The sequence below is a fragment of the Muntiacus reevesi genome, chromosome 8, assembly GCF_963930625.1.
Source record: "Muntiacus reevesi chromosome 8, mMunRee1.1, whole genome shotgun sequence".
Lineage (NCBI taxonomy): Eukaryota > Metazoa > Chordata > Mammalia > Artiodactyla > Cervidae > Muntiacus > Muntiacus reevesi.
This window is the reverse complement of record NC_089256.1, coordinates 78,769,521-78,793,297: the sequence shown is the minus strand read 5'-3', so window position 1 is coordinate 78,793,297 and position 23,777 is coordinate 78,769,521. Positions and strand designations below refer to the sequence as shown.

The 23,777-nt window shown below is 37.8% G+C and overlaps 1 protein-coding gene across 1 annotated transcript in view; it reads right to left on the bottom strand.

Moving 5' to 3' along the window:
- Nucleotides 1–2,075: 2,075 nt before the first annotated feature.
- SI (sucrase-isomaltase) overlaps nt 2,076–23,777 on the bottom strand; it is a 106,205-nt gene continuing 84,503 nt past the window's right edge. Inside the window, exons 40-47 of the mRNA XM_065942759.1 lie at nt 23,626–23,774; nt 21,639–21,723; nt 21,499–21,555; nt 20,771–20,895; nt 17,591–17,679; nt 5,674–5,723; nt 5,037–5,204; nt 2,076–2,144 (exon numbers count right to left, since the gene is read on the bottom strand). Coding sequence (XP_065798831.1) covers nt 2,076–2,144; nt 5,037–5,204; nt 5,674–5,723; nt 17,591–17,679; nt 20,771–20,895; nt 21,499–21,555; nt 21,639–21,723; nt 23,626–23,774 — 792 coding nt within the window. The remainder of the gene's footprint in view (nt 2,145–5,036; nt 5,205–5,673; nt 5,724–17,590; nt 17,680–20,770; nt 20,896–21,498; nt 21,556–21,638; nt 21,724–23,625; nt 23,775–23,777) is intronic.

Here is a 23,777-nt window from a genome sequence, read left to right as displayed (position 1 = left end):
TAAAAACACCACAATCTCCTCTGCAATCTTTCAACTGCTCAAAAGATGTCTCAACATTTCCTACCTAGTTGAACCAGAAGATCTCCCAGGGAGAGTCCTCTGTATGTAATGTGCAGTTGCTCTCACACCTTTGATGTTAGTTAATAAAAATATTAACTTCGATTAGACTAAATATATAAGTATATTTTGTTCCCTGCAGAGATCTTGGTACCAGTTAGTTTGCTCCTCCCTTAATCGTGTATTTCTTCTCATCTAGAATGACTTTCTCAAATCTATGTGATAAAAAAGCCACTTTCTTTACATTTATTCAAAATCATATGTATGTACTTCTTTCTAATTTATCACCCACTAACCAACAGTCTGTCAAAGTTTCCTTTTATCAACATCCTCTCCAACACATGTTTCTTGTGTTTTGGATTATAGCCATTATTATCATTATGGCATCCTTGTATTCTGAGTCTTTTGGCTAACATCGAGTGTAACAAGGGGGCTTCCTTGGTGGCTCAGTGATAAAGAATCCATCTGCCAAATCAGGAGACACAAGAGATGTGGATTCAATCCCTGGGTCGGGAAGATCTCCTGGAGTAGGAAATGGCAACCCACTCCAGTATTGACTGAAAAATTCCATGGACAGAGGAGCCTAGTGGACTACCATCCATGGGGTTGCAAAGACTTAGACAAAACTGAATGTGTGACCGAACGATTCTGAGTTATGAATTATCTTAAATATTTCAATTATAACAACATTCAAATTTTTTAATTAGGAAAAATTATATTGTTCCAGATATTAGTTGGTTAAGTAGATTCAAAGAAACCTAAGTGTTAAAAAATACTAGTTCAGTTCAGTTCAGTTCAGTCGCTCAGTCATGTCCAACTCTTTGCGACCCCATGAATCGCAGCACGCCAGGCCTCCCTGTCCATCACCAACTCCCAGAGTTTACTCAAACTCATGTCCATCGAGTCGGTGATGCCATCCAACCATCTCATCCTCTGTCATCCCCTTCTCCTCCTGCCCCCAATCCCTCCCAGCATCAGGGTCATTTCCAGTACTAATGAATATTATTTTAAATCATGACATAGAGAATCATTCAACCAGAGTGAATGAGCTAAGGTAATTTATTCAGCTAATTAGAAAAATAGATAGTAATGATTTTATCTCCTATCCATAAAGGAAAGCTAGAGGAAGAAATCTGGATTTCTGCTATGGCCTGAAGCTTGTGTCCCCCTCCCCCAAATTCATACGCTGAACCCCTAATTTCTGAGAAGTTGGTATCTGGAGATTGTGCCTTTGGGACATATACAGTCATGTGAGTGGAACCCTCATTAATGGAAATAATGTCCTACAAGAAGAGATGTCAGCGAGCTCAGATCCTTTCTCTTTGCTTTCTGCTATGTGGGGACACAAGAAAAAACTGACTGTCTGCAAAGAAGAAAGAGGGCCCTCACCAGACACCAAATCTGCTGGAGCCTTGATCTCAAACTTCCCAGAACTGTGATAAATACATTTTTATTCTTTAAGCCACACAATCTATGGTAAATTCTTATAGCAACCCAAACTAAGACAATTTCCTTTCCTTTTGGAAAGTAAAGAAAAATGTACATTAATTATATTTATATACATTTTATTTTTTGTTTTCTAATTAAATGTACAAAGTAAGAAATAATTAAATCTGATGACAATTGGTGGTATGTAACTTATATCTACTAAACATTGAAGAAAATGTCATACAAAATTACAAAATTTTTGCTTAATTCAAAAATCACCTGTTTTAACTATATCCTAGTTACAGACATATGTATTTAGTAATTAGATTACAGTTTCAGTTGATACTTAGTAAAAGCAACTAGAACAATTAAATTCTACTAAATATATTTAAAAACTGAAACCAGGCCATATTAATATTATAAAATTAGTATTAACATTGATGAACACTACAATAACTTTAGATGGATGTTTTTAAAATCATACTTTACACAATATAAGAAACAGGTGAAGACGGTAAATTGTAAGTATTGCGGTGAAACTTAAATCCAGATGTTAATTTGTCTTTGACAACTCGGACTGATGGTGATCTTCATGACCAGTTGACTTCTATTGGTTCATCTAGAGTAACATTATTCCCTGTTAGATCAATATTTAATATCTTAAAAAAGAAAAAAACAAAGACAGTAATTAATTGTTTAATCAGAACTGTTTTTTTTTCAACAAAAACTAACTCCATAAATAAATGCTCTATAAGTAAACACATTATAGCTTGTTTTTCTTTCCCATTTTGATGAATTTTTACTTCAGAGAGCTTGCAACCATTACATTAGTACTTCCTGCCAACCCACCCATTATACAGATGATGAAAATAAGTCTCAAAGAGGGAGAATAGCTGTCAAAACACAATCAGAAACTGAGACTATTTACCAGTTATTCTTATTTCTACTACTTTTCTCTTTCTCTATGACTCTGAAATACTCAATTATAATTGCACTACATATACCTCTATGCTTTCTGCCCTCAAATATTATCCAGTCATCTACACACAGAATTTAGATTTTAGTAATATGCTTTCTTTTACATCAGTCTCAAAGGGCTTTATGCTGAATTTATTGCCAATGATTTCATTACATGTATGTTACTTTCTTTCACTGGAGAGAATCTCTGTTAGACCATATAGGAAGTAAGTAGGGGGGTGACTAATGAAGCAGCTGTACTTAAATAATCATCTGTAATACAATGAACTCACTAGACTTTTCCATTGCTCTGATACACTCACATGACTCTCAGTGCCTTTAGCTCAGAGAGTTGGATTCAATCATCAAATATGCAAGAGAAGAAGAAAATGGGCACTTCTTTGAAGTGAAGTCGCTCAGTTGTGTCCGATTTGCACATGTCTGATTTGCAACCCAATGGACTGTAGTCTACCAGGCTCCTCCTTCCATGGGAACCCACTGGAGTGGGTTGCCATTTCCTCCTCTAGGGGATCTTCCTGATCCAGGGATTGAACCCAGGTCTCCCGCATTGTAGGCAGACGCTTTCACTATCTCAGCCAACAGGGAAGTCCCAAGCACTCCTTTAATGCTAACCAAATACCAAGAATGCATGTAGGGACATTATACAATTTATTCTTTATTAAAGCACCTTAGAATTTCCCACACTTTATAGTAGAAGAGGTTAAAACGTAAAAAGTAAATAATGTTCTTAGTATCTAACAGCCAGATTTGAAACTGATCCATCTTATACCAAAACCTAACAAAATTCTTTTATATCAAATGTGAAGAACAACCCATGCATCTCATAGCTCTTAATAGCTGCACAGATGGCAACTAGGTGTAATTGTTGCTAGGTAAATATTTTTAAAATTGCACTGATACAGCAATTAAATCATCTTTTGTATGTAATTCCCACACCCATGGGCAAGGGTCACCAAGATAGGGAAAGAAAGTGATCACTCCTTCCTTTTCCCATATATCTATGAAACCTTAGAAAACAGGTGTTCATAAATATTTGTTTTATTTAAATGCACTTAGAAGAGATTGCTCCATTTTTTAGTAAAGTTAACATCTTCTTTTAGAATCATTGAGATTATAAAATATTAAAAATTATTCTTAGTACTTAAAATTCTTTGTGAATGTTTGAAAGCAGTGGAATGAACTTTTCTTTATAAATAGTGATTTTTTTAATGTCAAGTATTTGCTTAAAATTAACCTGAAATAATACTTGATATGTTAAAATATCTTATTTGACATTGCTTAACTGACTGTATTTAGTTTTACAATAAAAGTTGTGAGATTTATTCTTCACCATAGTAGTAGTAAATAAAGAACAAGAAAATAAATAAGGGAAACCATCATTCTTTAATCTCACTGGGCTAAATCACTGATTCCCATACTTTAGAATTTTATAAACCAGTAAAATTTTAAGAAGAAAAAATGGGGGTGAGGTGCTAAGTTATCAACTTTTATTTTACCATAGATGGACACAGAATAATACATAGAATGCTAATTTCTCAAACTCGATAGAGTTTAAAGAAATTTAATGTCAAAGTAGTAATTAAGACTTAGTTATATATGAAAAGGGAAATTCTGATTACCTATAAGGTAGCAGTAATAATAGGATAGATGTTAAATTTCACAGGATGAAATGACTTTTCAGGTACTGTTCAATTTTCTCATATTGTAAAATTTATGCAAACTTAAAAATGTGTCCAAGACACAATTATTTTATTTTTCAGTTGTAGTCAGTCAATCAACTAGTTGATTTGTAAATTATGCTTATTAAAGTGGTCAGTTGATTAAAAAGTCCGTTGTTTTCATTCAGCTTTAAACACAAAACAGGTATGTGTACACACACTCAAAGTTTTAGCAGTATAGATGTAGCCTTGAACTTGGATCAAACAAAACAATTCATGGATTCTTAAATACATGTTCTTTGAAATCTATTTTTGTAGAATTTAAGATGAGAAACAGTTTAAGAGATTGTTTACTTTCATATTCTTATTTAATAGGAAAGAAAAAGAAGCACTGAAATTATTTACTCAAAGTAAAAAGTTCATTACTAGCAGCAAAGGGACTTTAACATAAGAATCCTGACTCCTTATTTAATGTTTGAATCATATCCTGGTGCCGTATCTCATATTATTCATAGATGCTAATAGACAATTCTATTCATTTTGAAAGAGCTTTCAAGTATATTTTATCCAAGACATATTAAATGTTCAAATGTGAGCATTTTGTTTTAGGAAAGTATTAGGTTTTGAGGCACTTTACTACAAAGGGATGAAAATAATTTAGGGATTTAATGTCAATTTTGCTTTGATTATGTCAGAACAATTATAAAATAGATTCCATTAGGTTGATTTATGTGACAAGTTACCAAGGATGATAATATAAAAATAGGTATGGAAGTTTAATGAAAATAAATAAATAAGCACAGTAATAGTTATAAATATGTATATATATATATTTAGGTCTAAGAAATTTAAGAGGTTCACATAGATATTTTGAATAGTTCCATATCAAAAGAAACATTTTCTTCTGTCAATTACCTCCAGGTTTGGGTCTTCAGTAAAATTAACAGACTCTTTATTTCCATTATGCATGAGAGTAACCTCACTAACATGCATCTTTTCTTTCCCCCATATGTGGATATATCCAAGTCTCATTTCATTTCTGTTTATGTAACCATTTCTCAGTATAGTGCTTGTCAAGATGGTCTATGAAGACAAAGAAAAAGAAATCATTTGAACAATTCATCTAGTAAAAGCAATTAAATCTTTTGTTGATGTTGTTTTGTTGGTAAGTCATGTCTGACTCTTTGCAACCTTATGGACTGTAGCCTGCCAGGCTCCTCTGTCCATGTGATTTCCCAGGCAAGAATACTAGAGTGGGTTGCCATTCCCTCCTCCAGGGGATCTTCCCAACCCAGGTACTGAACCATGTCTCCTGCATTGGCAAGTGGATTCTTCACCACTGAGCCACCAGGGAAGCCCCATTAAATATTTAAAAAACATATATCTGTTAACCAAAATGTATCAATATTTCATAGTATACAGATTGTGTATTCATATATTTGAAAAGAGGTATATTATATAACATATATAGTATGTAAATACAAAACATGGCATAAAACTTCAAATATTATTTAACACAATTGCATATAAATGATCTGTAATGAATACATACCTTCTTTAAATTAAATTGTACCAAGGAATATAGGTCTCTTTCATAAGTGTCTATAGGAAAAAAAGAGTAATGTATTTATATTTCCAAAATATAATCTATAATAAATACTAGCATATTTTGCTTTTCTTTCACAGTACAAAGGATACCAAATACCATCAATGTATATTTAATTCTAAGTTTATGTATTTATTCAAACACAGTCTGAGGAGCACTGAAATATGAAGAATATGTCATGTATCCATGTAGTCAGAGTCCTACATGGACGGGTAGACTGATGTGTGCGTGTTTGCATGTGGGAGAGTAACTCTAGAGGAGACACAGGTCTAAACACTTCTCTAGGAGGGTGCAAGAAGTATAAGAATAAGCAGAATTAGGTGTGATAATTATCGACACTTCCCAGCCATCTTGGTGGCTGAGAATAACAATATAAAGGAAAAAGAATATGATGGCAACTTATCCTAGTGTCATTTGAGAAAAGTTTTCATTGTCAGAGATTATTAACAGGACAACTGAAATCAAACGGATAAAACATAGGCTTTATATTCATCACTTTGAATTAGGTATAGTCTTGCCATACTGAAAATCAATTGAAAATGTAATCTTAGAGCTAAAATTTATTTAGTATCTGTCAAATTCTAAGTACTTTATCACAATGCTGTAAGAGATGGATTATTATTTTTACTACTGTATAGAAGAGAGAAATGAGTCCCAGAGAAGTTAAATAAATAGCTCAAAGTGAAACAACTAATTAATATCAAGTCTGAACTTAAGTCCAGTTTTCTCTGATTTCTATGATTGTGTTCATATGTAAAACCAAACAAATGTGTAAGACAGAAAGGCAGAAGTAGAGTAAAAGGCATGATGAAAACAAGTATTAGGATAACATCGAAAAAGTAACAAATTTTAATTCCCTCTTCCATTACACATGCCAGCTTTGTATTCACTAATTCTCTGAAAAATAAAATGCTTAATTTGAGAATAATTTTGTTTATACTAAAATTAAACTATATTCTCTGTAAACTTTTTTCTCTATAAACAGATTAATTCATATATGACTATTTAATAACACATTTTGAGGCAAAAAATTTAGACTAATTTTAAAATACATAAGTATAATAAGTTTTCAAGAGCAATTTTTAAGTACAGATCTATGAGATAAAAGAAAGCAAAAGTGACAGCTATTAAGAGCATATGAGCAGTTTTTTTGTTTTTAATGAATAAGAGAAAGATACCACATATGATCTTACTTCAGGGTAGACATATGTCTGTTTCACTAGGATGAGAAGGACAAATTAATATTTTACTAAACTACAACCTTATTAACTAGAACAGTCAAAATTTACTTAATATACCCACATTTCAAAATTATTTTATCTTTCTTTGTTTGTTCTTTGAGAAAAATACATGTCTACAAATAGAAGTGATTGGGACAGAGGAAAAGGACCAAATAAATGATTAAATAGTTAATTCCACTAGGGAATTTTAAGTTAAAAAAAAAAAAATCCTGTAAGCTAATGATCATTCAGGAAAATAGGTTTGCTTAACTACAAAATCAAGCAGGCTTGCTTAGCAACAAAACCATGCAATGTAAGCATGAGACATGGCCCAAAACAATAAAAGAGTAGTGGAGTGAAACCCACACCCTTTTCAGTAAGATCAGTAAGTTAATGATTCCTAGGACAAGCTTTTCTCCACACACTAAAAACAAAAATATAAGGAAAAGATGACATTATACTGAAACCTGAGATAATTTATTATATTTTAGTATGTTACACCTTTCTTACTCATTTCCATTGTGCCATGACAGTTCTCATTTGACCATGCAGGAATAAGAAAACTCCCTCCCTTGCCTGACATGGAGGAGGAGCTGATGTTGGGAGCTTGATGTCTACACAAGAATGAGGGAAAAGGTGGTCTTTTCTTCCTCCCCACCTCTCCTTTGATTATAAAACAGTAGCCCACTAAATTCTCAGTGCAACACCGTCTTGCCCACCTGCTTATAAACCTCACAAGAGTCCTATTCTTGCATCTTATCAATGATCCTCTTGCTTAATACTTTCTGCTCTGAAGCATAAAGAACTGGAGTTGCTTGGAGCCTCCCAAAAGACATTTTTACAGTTTCAGTAGTATTCCTTAAAATTTAAATGTACTTAAAAGAAAAGATTATTTAGATATCTATTTTATTGGCTAGCTTGGCAAGCCTGGTTTAAGAGAAAACTTCTTCGGAGATTCTGATCCAAAGATTCCAAGCATTTACTATGTATTGTTGTTGCTGTTCACTTAAGAAATTTCAGAGGATTTGCTGAAACCTTTATAGTTAATTATAACAAATATACTCAGATTGTGAAATATAACCAAGATAGTAGATATAATGGGTCAGAACAACTTTGTATGTTTGCATAAAGAGAACATAGAGTAATGTATGATTTCTGCTCACTTTCCAGTGACAAAACAAAAGAAAAATCTGCCATGAAACTTAAACAGACTAAAGGTTTTACCAAGTTCTTTCATCTATGTCTTAGTTTGATAGAAAGAGCTGAATAAAAAAGAAAAAAGCTAAGAGAAGCTTTGTCTCCCTCACTGTTAAAATGAATTAACTAAATTTGCTAGAGAGTGAGATTCAAATATCCCAAGACAAGCCTGCATATTATGCATAACTAAACTTTACACCCCTGGAGAATTTTAGGCAAATTCAAAGTGCCTCCTAGTGAAGAAGGAAGACTGTAAACTTTGTAGAACCTCAGTTAATGTATTAATGAAGTTCAGGGCTCTGAAAACATAGGATTTTATTTAACTAATACCAATTGAGTTACTCACCTTCTAATTCACAAAATACTAGGAAGAGCTTATTTACTTATTTATTTTGAGGCTTGCTTATTACCATATGATTCTTATATAACTTTCTAATATGGATGACTTACAAACAGATTCATGTTTCTTATAGTTGTAGAATATTAACTATGATTAACCTGAAAAGATGAAAGAAAGATGTCTTTGCTATTAATGAAAAATCTCTCATCTATGGATAATGTATTTAAATTGTAGTAAACTGTCCTACAGTTCCACACAGATATTAGTTGCTAAGTCTAAGATCCACATCAAGAGAATGCTCAGATCCCCATCTAAGGGAGCTGACACTGCTAATCCTCTAACAGTGTTTGTTTAACAGTGAAATAATAACCTGGGGGCATTTGACTCAAAGGCAGATTTCTGGGCCTCTCCTTAACTTAATGGAATTTGGATGGCCTTAGAATATCCATTCTTTACAAACTACTCAGGAAGCAGAGCACACACTGCTAAAAGTTTAGCAGTTCAGTCTTATTTTGAGGAATAGCCATGGAGTAAACAAAGATTTAAATTTAAATCCTCAAACTTTTCATGTAAAAAACTGTAGAACGTTAAAAAAAAAAAGAAAAAGAAAAACAAATCTATAGCCATAAACCACACAAACTAAGTTTAAATTTGTTTCTGAACTATCTCGTGTTTTAAAGGCATCCTTTGTGCATCAATGTGTGCACATGTGGCTTTTCAACTCAGCTGACCTCACATATACTGAATGTCTATTATGCAAACAGAACTGGCTAACTTCTGGGAATACAAAGATAATCAATATACCATCCCTGTCCACACAAATCTCTTTGTTATCTAAACATTGTTCATAGGGATTACATATATTCAGGATAAGAAGAATGTCTTTAAATACTTGTAAGTCTATTTTTAAGTTGATTCAACTATTTATTAAACTATTTTAGCTCTCAATAACATTACTGGCTTTTTTTTTATCAACTTCCAAAGCACAGTAATAGGTAACCAAAAAATAATGTGAGATAATATGGATGTTATCAGTTATATTTAATCTCCTGTTAAGTAGTTAAGAGTAGGAAAAAAGGGAGTCCAAAATAACAATGGCTAAAAGACAAAGAAATGAAAAAGCCCATGAAAATAGGTCAAAGGAAGGTCTGAGGACAGGAGTGAGAACCTCAGGTAAAGCAAACAGCCCTCCTGGCTAGCCCAATTTATGTAGGGCAGGCTCTGGGGGAGGAGAAAAATCACATTTAAAAAGGAGCCAAAATTGAGCCTCTGGCTTCTCTTCTCTTCTCTTTGCTTCTTTTGGGTGGGCCTGCCCTCATGTCTGCCCTCACACTTTGAGGATGTATTTTCCTTTGCTTGCCAAATAAAACTGAGCTATAACTGAGCTGTAACACTGAGCTGTAACACTGGTCCATCCATTGCTTCAAATTTTTGCTGCGGTGAGGCAGAACCATGAAAATTGCACACTCCCCGGACATCTCTGGTGCTGTTTCTCAGATTTAACCTGGCCGAAACAACAGCGGCCTGGCCCCCGCGAGGCAGAGACCAAGCACAGCAGAAGCCCAACTTCCCATGGTGGAAGCTGAACGCAAAGAAAACCCAGCACGGTGGACCTACAGGAAGGCCAGTGTGCGGGAAACCAGGACAGCAAAAACAAACTTGGCAGAAAGCTCACGTGGCTGTCTCAGATTTTGAAAGACCCCGTTAAGGGGTTAAGGTAGGAGGTCCTCGATCTTATGGCTGGAAGGACATATGGCTGACAAAATCTTAATGTTGTGGTCTGGGTGTGGGTTGGAAAAGAATTTCCAGACGTGAGGCAGAATGAGAGGAGAATAAAGCTTATTAACGTGGGAGACACTGTTAGAAGAGTGGGCCAGCTCAAGGGAGAATCAACGTTGAACAGGGGTCCCTAGTCCACTTTTATATCCAGGGTACCAGGAGTCGGATAGGGGTCTTGTGGATCATTTGCTGATTGGATAAGGCACATATACTGGGCGGGAGGTGGGGAAGAGCAAGGCAAATATCTTCTCCCTATGGGGTAGGAGGGGAACCTGCAATCTGTTAATAGTTACAATATGGGGGAGGGAAGGATGATAAGGGTCTGGTTTTTCCATTCCTGCATTCCAAGATCCTCCTTGGTTTTATCTGCTCTTTTGTCCTTGGGTCACCACACTTAATTCCTTTACAATCTCTCATTTCTTTGAGAAATGTTTCTTCGAACCCCTTGCAAACACGTGAGCAGCAGTTTGTACAACTGAGGGACTCTGGCAGGGCTACTTAGTAGCTGTTGCCCAAGCAAGTGGGGGTTCTTCTGTCCTTAACCTGCTTTGTGCCTAGGATCAGGCCAATTAAAACTGTGAGCACAGGTCAAGTATTTAGCAAATTTTACAGTAGGTTATGAAGGGGATTTCTCAGCACGATTTTCCCACTGTTTTTTCCTCCTGTCCTTCAGCTCCGCTCTCCATCTATGCAACTGCTTACAAAGTACTGGGCAGGTCATCATCTATTTCTAAAGTTTGTACTTGAAACTGATTACCTAAGATTGGGACTCAAATCTGCATGGCAGGGACTCTGGGCTATGCTTAGTCAGTCAATTGCATCTGACTGGGATTTGAGCCTAGCCAAAATGCACAGTGCCTGGTCTTAGGACCTAATGAGTTGAAACGCTTGATGTCTCATTGCAAAAAAAGTCAGTGAGAGACACAGCGATAGGTAAGAGGTGGATTTGCTTGGATTTAGAGAAGAGCACACTCCACAGGGTGTGGGCCTTTGCAGAGGGCAAGTTCCAGTGCTGTGGCCATGGAGCACGGTGTGGTTCGTTTTCCTGAGCTGGGTGATTTCATATGCTAATGAGTAGGAGCATCATTCCAACAATTGGGGAACCACCCACTCCTCAGTCTTTTGACAATGCCTTGGAACAGTCCTGATACCTCAGGGTGCGTCATTTAGCTTGCAGACTGAGAAGCAAGGTTTAGTTAAATTTGACTTGTGTGTCTTCCTGGACCCATTTGATTATAATCAGTTTATGTTAGGCCTTGGGCTATGTCATTCTTTCAAGGCTGTACCCTGCTCCCTTCACTCCTGTTTCATGCTCTTTTCCTGAGCCCCATAATGGCCCACCATGTCGCCTCTACAATCTCCTGGAGGGAAAACCAGAAAATAGCTGGCCCTTGGGAGGGAAATACTGCATAATACCCAATCTCTCTAGATATCCCGGCCTCCATCTTCCGTGTTTCCTACAACATGTGCAACAACAGCATCTCTCAGGGAGCTCGTTAGGGCTGGTGACAGGCACACAATGCCTGCGAGAAGTCTGTCTGCTGGCATCCCTTTAAGAGCAATTGGGCTTTCAGGGATAATGTTTGCCACATTGGGAGCTAGCCCCGCAGACTGTTTGGGCCCAAACGCTTACCACTCTTCTCCTAAATTTACAAATGTACCCCCAGATCAAATCTCCACTCCAATTTTATGGAACATCTGATCTGTTGCCTCTTACCAATTTGTTCTTAAGCCACTTACTAACTCCTACAACCAGAATCCTGCCCCCTTATAGGCACCAGTGCTCCACCCTGCTTAAGATTAAAATATTCTTAATCCCCTAACAGGACCAGATAACCCAATCCTTTGCCATTACTTATTATTACCTAAAGTGGGTCTATGACAATGAAATGTTTACCATTAGAAACACCCTAAACTGTTCTTATAGGACTAAAGGAAGAAATCAGTGACTTACCTTCCCTCAGAGCAATAACAGGATAAAGCTTATGGCTATTTCCCCAGGTTTCCAGTCTCAGGCCACAGACTTGTGCAGCTTTACATCATGGTATCTATTCCCATCCATGGTGGACAAATTGGCAATGAGTTAAGATTAGAACCCCTTAATCTTACGCAGCACTAGTCATGCTGGATATCTTGGAGATACCCAACTCCAGCCTGGGGTCCCAGGAGGTTGATCTGCTTAAACCTGCCTAGGGATCTGGTCCCTGGGAGATTGTCATGCCTCAATCTGCTCAGAGATCTGCCAGTCCAGGGGTTCCAGGAGGTTGACATGTCTCGACCTGCCCAGGGACCCAATTTTCAGGAGGCCAACATGCCTCGGCCTGCCTGGGGAGTTGATCTTCAGGAGGCTGTCATGTCTCAGCCTGCCTGGGGACCTGCACTCTGAACTGGAGAAGCCTGACTCTCAGGTTGCAACAGAACTGGGTAGGATAAGTTTCAGAAAGATTCACCCCTAAGGAAGTCCACCCAGAAAAATAGAAGGAGGCCTAGACTTTTTTTTTTTTTCCTCCCTTTCATCACTATCTTTCAGGTGGGAGACAAACAATCCACTTCCTGACAGACATCCTTGAGATGCATCCTTGGTAACCAGAAGCTGTTCAATCCTCTAACCTTAAGGAGTAGTCGCTTAAAATTCTTTTGTTCCACTGCGTGGCCATGGTATCCTCTGGGGGGATAAGGAACACTTGCCTGAGGATGGAAGTTTAAATTAAAATATGATCCTGCAGCTAGACTTATTCTGCAAAAGACAAGGGAAATGGACAGAGATACCCTGCCCAAATTTTCATCCGACTAAGAGATGTGAAGGAACTCTGTCTTAAGTATGGGATCATTGTATGCCCTAAAAGTTAGCCTACTAGGCAAATGGTGTTAGGCACAGACAACCAAGAGAAGGAAGCCCCCCCATGAAGGCTCACCTCCCATGGCTCCTGAGTTGCCTGGTGCTCCTTCCTTGTATTCAAACGTGCCCCCATATCCAGGGGCACCCCCTCCACAAAAGCCAACTCGAAAAAGTCCCTTAGTTGAAACTGCAGGAGAATTTGGACCAACCGGGGTCCATAAGCCCTTCTTCCTCTTAGAAGTAAGACAGACCAAACAAGACCTGGGAAGCTATGCAGATGACCCAGGCAAATATACAGATACATTCCAACATATTACCTTACCCTTTGATTTGATGTGGAAGGACATCATGGTTATATTTAGTCAAATTTTACTGATCCTGAGTATGCTGGGGTCTTAAAGGAAGACTGAAATTATGCTAGGGGCTTGACAGGTCAAGCGATAAATACCCAGTGGGAGAAACTGCGGTCCCCTCATTAGGTCCTAATTGGAATTATAATAATACATAATATGGGAATTATAATAACTCTGAGAACATCTGAGAAAGGGATCATTTTCTGATCTGTGTAAAGGCAGGACTAAAAGCAACCCAGCAAAAAGTAATCAGCTATGCCTGATTACTCAAGAGACCAACAAGAACACCATTCCCTTTCTGGAAAGGCTAAAAAAGGCCCTCCAAAGTTTACCAATCTGGACTTAGATTCTTAAGAGGGACAGGTGATTTTAAAGGACAAATCTCTGTCCCATTGGGCATCAGACATCAGGATAAAGTTACAACAGCTACAGCAGCAGGACCCTGCTGCCTCTTTAGATGAGAAGGTCCAATACAGCTACCATACCTTTTATAACAGAGAACAGGAAAGGGAGGGGCCAAGCCCAGGAAAGGGAGAGAAGGAAAGAGACAAGGCCTGCCCAGGTGCTGACTGTCCTTCAGGGAATCCCTATGGCAAACATCCAGTCCTTAAAGGACAAGGCAGGAGGCAAATACCTCAACTATGGACAAGTTGGACATTGGGCCAAAGTGTCCAAATTGTGACAAGTCTCCTAAAATGGCTTGCTACAAATGCCATCAGTTGGGACATTGGGTGGCACTCTGCCCTTGGGACCCAAGAGCCTCAAAGTCAAGTGTCAAGCCTTCCTTATGATGGTTCAACAGGACTGAAGCAGCCCACTTCAGCTAGCCTGCCTGTCACAGATAACCATCATGGGGCTGGAGCCAAGGGTGAAACAGGATATGGCAGGTAGGTCTGAGAATTCCTTGGTTGACACAGGTGCTATCTAGTCTGTCCTGACTTCTTACTCTGGAGCCTTCTCCTCCAAAACTTGTACCATTTTGGGTGCTACAGGAAAAGCAATTACAAAAAGATTCACCTGAGCATTTCTTTGTTGCTGGGATGGACAAATATTTTCCCACCAGTTTCTGGTGGCCCCTGAGTGTCCTACTCCCTTATTGGAAAGAGATCTTTCCCTGTCTTTGAAATTTTTCAGCTATTGCAGTCCTGATAGAAGATACTTTAAAACTCTCTTTTGAGGGCAAACTCTTTTTACCAGTCACCAAATGAAACAACTCCTGAATGGGAGAGGCCATTTATGGATGCCTGATCAAAGGATCCTCAGATATCAAGTAGTGCTGATGGAAAATCCAGGCCTGACTGTATCCCCTTGTGAGGTTCTTAACCCAGCTACCCTCCTGCCTACCCCTCCTGAAAGGAGGCTCTCCCACCTTTCACTCTTGCCTAGAAACCTTGGACCACTGGACAAAACCCTGAGAGGGATTTTCAGAAGATCCTCTGACCAATCCTGAGGAAATTGTGTACACTGATGGAAGCAGCTTTGTCTTGGGTGAAAAAAGAAGAACTGGATATGCGTAGCCTCCAATTTTGAGACCATAGAAGCTAAACCTTTGCCATCAGTTACTTCAGCCCAATTAGTTGAGCTCATAGCCCTGATTTGAGCTTTAGAGCTGGGAAAAGGAAAAAGAGTAGCCCTTTACACTGACTCCAAGTATGCCTTTCTGGCGCTACAGGCACATGCTGCTATTTGGAAAGAAAGAGGCCACTTGACCAGCCGAAGGTCTCCAATCAAATATGGTGATCAAACCCTTAGGCTCTTGGAGGCAGTTTCAGTCTCCCACTGTTAAGGACGCCAACAAGGGAGCACGGAAGTGGCACAAGGGAACCAAGCAGCTGACCAGGCAGCTAAGAGAGCAGCGTTACAGAACAGTGACCTAATAGGGGATGCCACGTTAGATTCACAGACTAATTTGCCAGAAACTCCTTCATATGCTGAAGATGAGACTCTTAAAGCTAAGAGTGAGGGCTTTCAAGAAGATCATATGGGGTGGTTCCAAAAGGAGGGACTCCTTTTTCTGCCTGGGAACCTTCAATGGAAGTTGGTTAACTCCTTACATGCCACCATTGATTTAGGGGAAAAGGCCCTCCAAAGATTACTAGAAAGGTCCTTCAGAGGAACAGGCCTCCAAACAACTAGAAGACAAGTGGTCTCCTCTTGTTCCAGTTGCCAGTTAAACAACCCCCAGGGAGCTTGAAGACCCCAGCTGGCCCAGACTGCCCAGTGACGTGGTACCTACCCAGGAGAGGACTGGGAGAAAGACTTCACCCAGATGCCAGTTTCTCAAGGGTATAAATACCTATAAGTCATGATAGATACATTCACAGGGTGGAGTGAAGTCTTTCCCACCCCAGACTGAGAAGGCTGAAGATGTGGTAAAAAACTGCTCTATGAAATCATTCTGAGATTTGGTCTGCCCAGATCATTACAAAGTGACAATGGGACATCGTCTTCTTCTAAGGTCATCCAAGGGGTCTCTAAAGCATTGGGCATTACTTATTATCTCCATTGTGCCTGGAGGCATCAGTCTTCAGGAAAAGTAGAAAGAGCCAAACAATTCTTGAAATCAGCGATTAAAAAGATAACCCAGGAGACCTCCCTGGGAAGGAAGGAGGCTTTACCAATAGCTCTCCTTCACACCCACATTGCCCCTGAGGAACAGGTTGGTCTTAGTCATTATGAGATGCTATATGGGAGACTGTTTGTTTATGTCAATGACCTCTTCCTAGATCCAGAGGCTCAGACTCTCCGGTCTCATACCATGTCCACTGGGCAATTCCAACAAGATACACACTTATGGAGTGTCAACCAGGACCCAAAGAACCACATCATTATATACTCCAGGGACTCAAGTCCTAACTAAAATCTGGAAAGATGGGTCCTCAAAGGCTCACCTCCAGCCCACATGGAAGGGCCCCTTCCCTGTAAGACTTTCTACCCCCACAGAGGTCAAGGTACCAGGACATGACTCCTGGATTCACTACTCATGAGTCAAGCCATGGAAGAAAACTGAAGAGCACACTCAATATACCTGTGAGCCCCTGGGAGGCCCCAGATACAGGACTACAAATGAGTGCCATTCTAATGAACAGCCCAAAATTAAGTTTCTGGGGATAAAATTTCTCAGGATAGTCTAAAGAGCCAACAGAGCTTGGCAAGGATTGTACTCCAAAATAGACAAGAGAATAGATCTCCTGATCCCTGAACAACGAGGGACTTGAGCCATCTTGGATGAGACATGTTGTTTCTGGGTAAATACCTCCAACTAAAGATAAAGAAAGTCTCACAGTCCTCAAGAAAAACAGAACATTCATATCCTACAGGATCTCAAAGAATGAGCTGGAGAGTTCTCGGGGTGGCTACAATCTCTCTTTGCAGATCCTTCTGGCGATGGAGGATCTGGAGCTGGCTAATGCCCCTACTAATCCCTGTTATCACAACATTGAGGCTACTTATGATTGCTCCATGTATTATCAATTGTGTAACCTATTTTGTCCTGCCCAGGTCCATAGGCTACAACATGCAGTGCCAGTTCAACAAGGGTATATAAAACTACACCCGACTATGGGGAATATCACTCACCCTTAGATGGACACCACTATGAGGACTCTGAGGCTCGAGATTAGCAAGAGGGGGAGGCCCAATACCCCTTACCATCCCAGTTCAGCAGGGATGGAAGCCCTTATTCCCAGAGAATTGGGCCTCCCATCTCTTGAGGGGGGAATGTTAGGCAGTTAGAATAGGAGAAAGGAGTCCAAAAAAGAGCAGTGGCTAAAAGACAAGAAGCCTGCAAAAATAGAACAAAGGAAGTTCTGAGGACCAGAGTAAAAACCGCAGGTGAAGTAAACAGCCTTCCTGGCTAGCCCAATTTACATAGGGCAGGCTCAAGGGGAGGAGAAAAAGTGTATAAAAAGAGGAGCCTCTGGCTTCTTTTCTCTTCTCTTCACTTCTTTTGGGTCGGCCCACCCTCATGCTTCAAGGATGTATTTTCCTTTGCTTGCCAAATGAAACTGAGCTGTAACTGAGCTGTATCACCAAGTTGTAACACTGATCTGTCCATCGGCTGAAATTTTTGCTGTGGCAAGACACAACCGAGGAAATTACACACTCCCCTGACACTCCTAAATGGAACACTTACCAATAGTTTCTCCATCATCCCAAAACAGAGATCCTTGTGCCATCTGGTTATCATCTGCAGCAACAATGAGCTTCATGTAATTCTGTCGGCTGTAAAAAAAATATAATTTTATCAACATTTATAGAATATCATATGTTTTATTGTATGTGTCCAAAAGAACACAAATAAGAATATCAATTAAGGAGAATACAAATTGTTTTAGGAAAAGAAAATAAAACGATTTTCCTGGCTTCCCTGCTGCCTCAGATGGTAAAGAATCTGTCTGTAATGCAGAAGATCTAGGTTCAATTCCTGGCCTGGAAAGATCCTCTGGAAAAGGGAATGGCTAACCACTCCAACATTCTTGCCTGAAGCATTCCATGCAGAGAGGAGCCTGGTGGAGTATAGTCCATGGGATCACAGAGAGTCAGACACAACTGAGTGACTAATAAGAATGGAAAGTATATAAACCACAAAATCCTTCATATTTAATAGAAAATATAATGCCTATCTTTGATATCAAGTATTCACCTACTATAGAAAATCAGAAGTGACCTCATTTATAATTAAAACCATGTTAAGGTTATTAATATATTTATTTAAACTTTCTATGATAATTCTGCCACTGACCATTAAACATTAAACTATTTCATTAGCATGTTTTAACCCTTATTACTTAAGTTATCCTCATATGTCCATATATAAACAATTATCATTGGCAATTGGTTAATAAGAATGTGAAGAGTAGCTAGTAGAAAATTGCAAATCCACTCCTTGGGTTGAGCAATGCTTACCACCTTCTGCCTATAATATGCCTATTTTTGAACTAAATATCTGCTTTCATGCTCAGTATACAAATGACTTGGCTTGACAACCTCATACTGCAATGGAAGGATTAATTATGCTTAGCTATCTGCCTTTTCTGATCACAAATATTAAAGGTTATACTGCTATGCAAGTCTCCTAAAATACCCAAAATGTCTAGAATTCAAATCTCCATAGCAACTTTATATTTTCCATGTAAAGATTTTAGCATGTCTTAGCAAGTATGTATACATGTATTTCAGTTCACCGTCTCTGAGTTAAAAGATAAGTAGATCTTATTAGCAGCATGAAAATCTGGTTTAACCCAATTTCCCAAGCTTCACAACTTTCATTCTAGCTTGTGTATACAGTTTACCCTTGAACAACATATATCCAAGTAATCACAATTCCTCTACACCCACAGATTCAGCCAATCATGAACTGAGTAGTACTGTGCTATTTACTATTGAAAAATATCCACATTTAGGTGGACTTATGTAATTCAAATCCAAGTTGTTCAAAGGTTAACTGTAAACCTAAATATCTTATTTACTTTACTCATCTACACACACACACACACAGACACACAGAATGGCCTTTCTAAATCCTCTTTAATAACCTAAGGATTCTTTAAGGCACAACTTATAACTGGTCTCCTTCACGAGACTCTCACTTCTCAGATGCAATCATTTTTCTCCTCTTTAATTGATATCAATATAAAGTATTGGAGGAGTACTGGAGCATGGCATGGCAACCCACTCCTTATTCTTGCCTGAGAATCCCCATGGACAGAGGAGCCTCACCGGCTACAGTTCATGGGGTTGCAAAGAGTCGTGCACAACTGAGGGACTATCCACAGCACAAGATAAGGTATTGATAGAAATGGATCTGGATGACTTTAGGAGACAGAAATAACCTATTCACACCAGCTGGGACTGTCAGCACTTGGATCACCATGAGCAGGAGACGAGAAGAGAAACAGAAGTGAGTCCTCTAGAATCTGAATATCTAAGCAGGAGTTTAACAGTGGAAATAGATTCTGTGATTGGTATAAGAGATTCATTCTTACATAAGTCATAGGAGACAGAATGGACCCACAACCCCTGGCAGATATGACACATTGTTGAATGAGAGGGAGATAAGGTCACATAAGTGGTCTTAGAAAATGTTCAGTTATAAATGGTAATGAATAGAAAATCTGAATTAACTTTCATTGTAAAACGGGACAAGATTGATAAAAACAAGTCTGGTTCTTCTATGGACAGCAGACGACTTAGCAGTTTGAAGAAGTAGTGATATTGTCAATGGATAGCTACCTTTCATAAACTAAAGTGAATCAGGGAATGTGTCATAGTACTGATGGAGGAAGAAAAGGGGGACTGGAAAAGACAGAAGGAAAGAGAAGTCTTCTGAGCACTGTTTCTTTAAAGTTCATAGAAAAGTTCACTTTAAAAATATACTTTAATGAATAAAATAATACTTCTTTCCATATATCAGACTCAGAAAAAATAATGACTCAGGTGAGGCAGCCATTTAAAATACAAGACTTTTGCATGTTATCAATACCTTTTTTGCATGTTTATACAGAAGACATTAAATTTCAGTTGTTTTTTTGGTCTGGGAAACATTCCTATCATGTTGGAAGTCAATTTTGCATGAGTCAAATTTCTACATATTTAAGCACTGATAATTTTTTCTCCCTTCAAAGCAAATAATGGATAATTTACTCACAGTCTATTATAAAAGGTTGAGTTTCTTAAAACTTGGCATTCCTTTATTGTGACACAAACCTCCTGCATGGACAGTATGCACCTGGGTCACTTGATGTCACCCACATGGGACTTAGGGGTCAAGTGAAACTGAAGTAAACATGAAGTTCATATTTCTTGCTATGCCATGAGTAAGACCTTTGTCTCAGACACAGTAGTCATGAAACTGTGGCAGGCTAACCTATAAACTTGGAAGTAGGATAAAATCTCAGACCTTTCCTGGTTCTTGACAATTCGAGCATGATGTATCTGAAAATCTAATCTGAGTTCTGTAAACACTTTGTTGTTGTTGCTGTTGATCAGTTGCTAAATCATGTCCGACTCTTTACAACAGTAGCCACTAGGCTCCTCTGTCCTCCACTATCTCCCCAGTGTTGCTCAATTTCATGTCCATTGAGTCGGTGATGCTCTCTAATCATCTCATCCTCTGCTGCTCCCTTCTCCATTTGTCTTCAATCTTTCCCAGCATCAGGGTCTTTTTATAATAAGTCAGCTCTTCACATACAGGGCCAAAAAGGAGCTTCAGCAACAGTCCTTCCAATGAATATTCAGGCTTGATTTCTTTTAGAATTAACTGGTTTGATTGACTTGCACTTCAAGGGACTCTCAAGACTTACACTTCACTTACCTGTAAAATGTGTTGTTAGCAGGCTCTTGACATGGTAGGATGTAACCACCACGGACATGTAGGTTTATTTCATGTAAAGGAGCCGCGAATGTATGAAATGTTTCTCTGACACCAATATCTTTGCCCTGGAAATGAGACAGTTGCAAGAAAGAACAAAAGCAAGAACAGAATCATCAGCAATACTGGTACTTGAGGGGGCACAGTTATAGAATCAAATAATATACTTTTTAATTTAAAAAATAATAAAACCACACACATTTATTCAGGAAGTTATGTTGTTTAAAGGATAAACAACTTTATTCCTTAGCTTATTTATAGCTTTAAAATTAACTTACCACTATTTTTTGTAGTATGCACATGCAGAAAATACAAGGGTGTTTGACGAGTCACAAAAGTTATTCCTGACTTGTCACATATATTATTCTTGGAAGGAATGCATTACTTTTAACAATCTTTTTGCATACTTAATAAAAGGCAATGACTTTTTCATGCATAATATACAATTTTGACATTTATTTAGTAAAGTAAATCCATGACTATATAGCAATCTATGGCAGAATAAACTAACTCTCTCATTGTTTGTTAATTTCATTCAGATATAATTAGCAAGAAACATCTTGCTCTTTTTAAGTGGAAAGGAAAATAAGTATGTCATTAATAAAAAGGCTATAATCAAGTTGTTACCCATTTCTATTTTGTCAATACCCCAGAATTCCTGAATTACTTACTGTATGGTAATCAAACCACCGAGCATTAGGGACATAGCCTTCTACAGTGTCAGCGTACTGGAATTTAAAAATATACTCATCAAAAACATGATAAACCATAGAATATTATTTTGTGAACAAAAATATGTGATAGGACTTACAGGTTCCAATACAGGGGTAACCATAAATGCTGGACCCCACAGAAACTGTTTGAATATATCCCAGGTTGGCTTTTCATTAAAAAACCTGGAAAAAATATATACAAAGTTAAATCAAAGAAATTGATCTCTTCTAAATACCGTAAAACAATTATTAAAATCACATTTTGAAGTATGGGCTTTTGTGAATTGAAATACAAATCAAACTATAAAAGATCAAAAACAATTTCATCACTTGGAATTCAATATGTGAAAGTTGCTCAGTCATGTCCAGTTCTTTGTGACCTTATGGACTATACAGCCCATGGAATTCTCCAGGCCAGAATACTGGAGTGGGTAGCTTTTCCCTTCTCCAGGGATCTTCCCACCCCAGGGATTGAACCCACATCTCCAGCATTGAAGGCAGATTCTTTACCAGCTGAGCCACCAGGGAAGCCCCATAATTCAATGTGCAGTGGTACAATATTTTGTGAGCAAGTCTAGAGCATGACTAAACCCTCCGACAAAATGCAAAGTTGCAATGGACATGTAAGACCAACTGAGTGAGAAATCTCCTTTGAAGTGAACTCACATAGGTTCAAATATTAACTTTGCCTAGTAGAAGATCAAAAAGCAGGAAGCAAAGATACAAACACTCTGGAAGAAAAGTGTGAGGCATGTGTGCTATAAGAATTTTTTAATTTGGTAACTTTAAAAAGAGTTTGCTTATCCTATGTCAATTAAGCTTACTGAATTGTGAATTGTGAGTTCTCAGTAGGACAACAGTCAGCAAAGCTAATAACAAGGTTAGGGGATTCAGACCAGAGTTAATAGTTCAGCTCTTCCCAAATGTTAATAGGGAGAAGACAAAGAGGAGAAATCTAGAAATAAAACAGGCAAGAGATTTAATATGTTACCAGAAATAATAAATTACCAGCGAATAACTTAAATTTAGGAAGTTTTTTTCTTTTTTTCTCAAGAAAGTTGGACCTTTTATCTTATTATTAGAATAGAAGGCATATTGATCTACTTATTATTTTGGTAATTTTATCTTGGAAACTACTGCTTAATTTGAGTAAATATTCTCTGTGTATTTTTTACTGGTTTATGAATAGTGAAATCTAACAAATCACCTCATTCAGTTACTCTGATAATATAGGACACACAAGAAGATAAGTATGTCTTGATTATTTCAATTTATTTTTTATTTGTATATGTGTTTGCTTTTTACTTTGTGTAACATCCATAAGAAATTATTTATATTTGCATTAAAAACAGAACAAGTTAACATTTTTGCAACTATATTCATATAATTGAATTTCAAGATTTGGTCATATATCAGTTTGAGCTTTAAAGAGTAAATCCAAAACAATTTTCAACAGAGAATGGAAGAGTTAGGATGGTCTTCTTCAGTCAGGCATTTGTATGTGGTACATTTACTGAAATGCAGTAAACTTTAGTTAAATAAACTATAATATAGAGATGATATTACTTATTTCCAAGAATTTTAAAAAATACACAATGTAATAAGGTCTGTAAGTAATCTAAAACAATACCTGGCATATAGTAGGTATTTCTAAAAAAAAAACTGGTTAATGTATTTAATTTTTAATGACACATATTAGACTGATTTTTAGTAGATTTCCTCATGTAAATGCTTATTAATCCAAAATGTACACTAAAACAACAAAAAAAGTTTTAGTTTAAAATATTTTATATTGAAGTGAAAGTAGATTGGAAAGTGAAAGTCAAGGTCACTCAGTTGTGCTGACTCTTTGCCACCCCATGGACTGCACATCCATGGAATTCCCCAGTCCAGAATACTGAAGTGGATAGCCATTCCCTTCTCCAGGGGATCTTCCCAACCCAGGGATCAAACCCAGGTCTCCCACATTGCAAGCAAATTCTTTACCAGCTGAATCACCAGGGAAAGCCCATTTTATATTGATTATCGAATAAAACAAAGAAAAGCTAATCTCTTTGTGGGAGAAAAAAGATAATCTGAACTTACTCATGCAAAAGGGGTCGGATAACAGTACCACCATGAGCATGAACTTCATGCATCTGTGTATAGAAGTAGGGCAATAAAGTGTATCTAATATTTAGAATATCCCTTGACATTGCAGAAAAAGTTTTATTCCAGGAAGCAGGATCTTGTCTCTG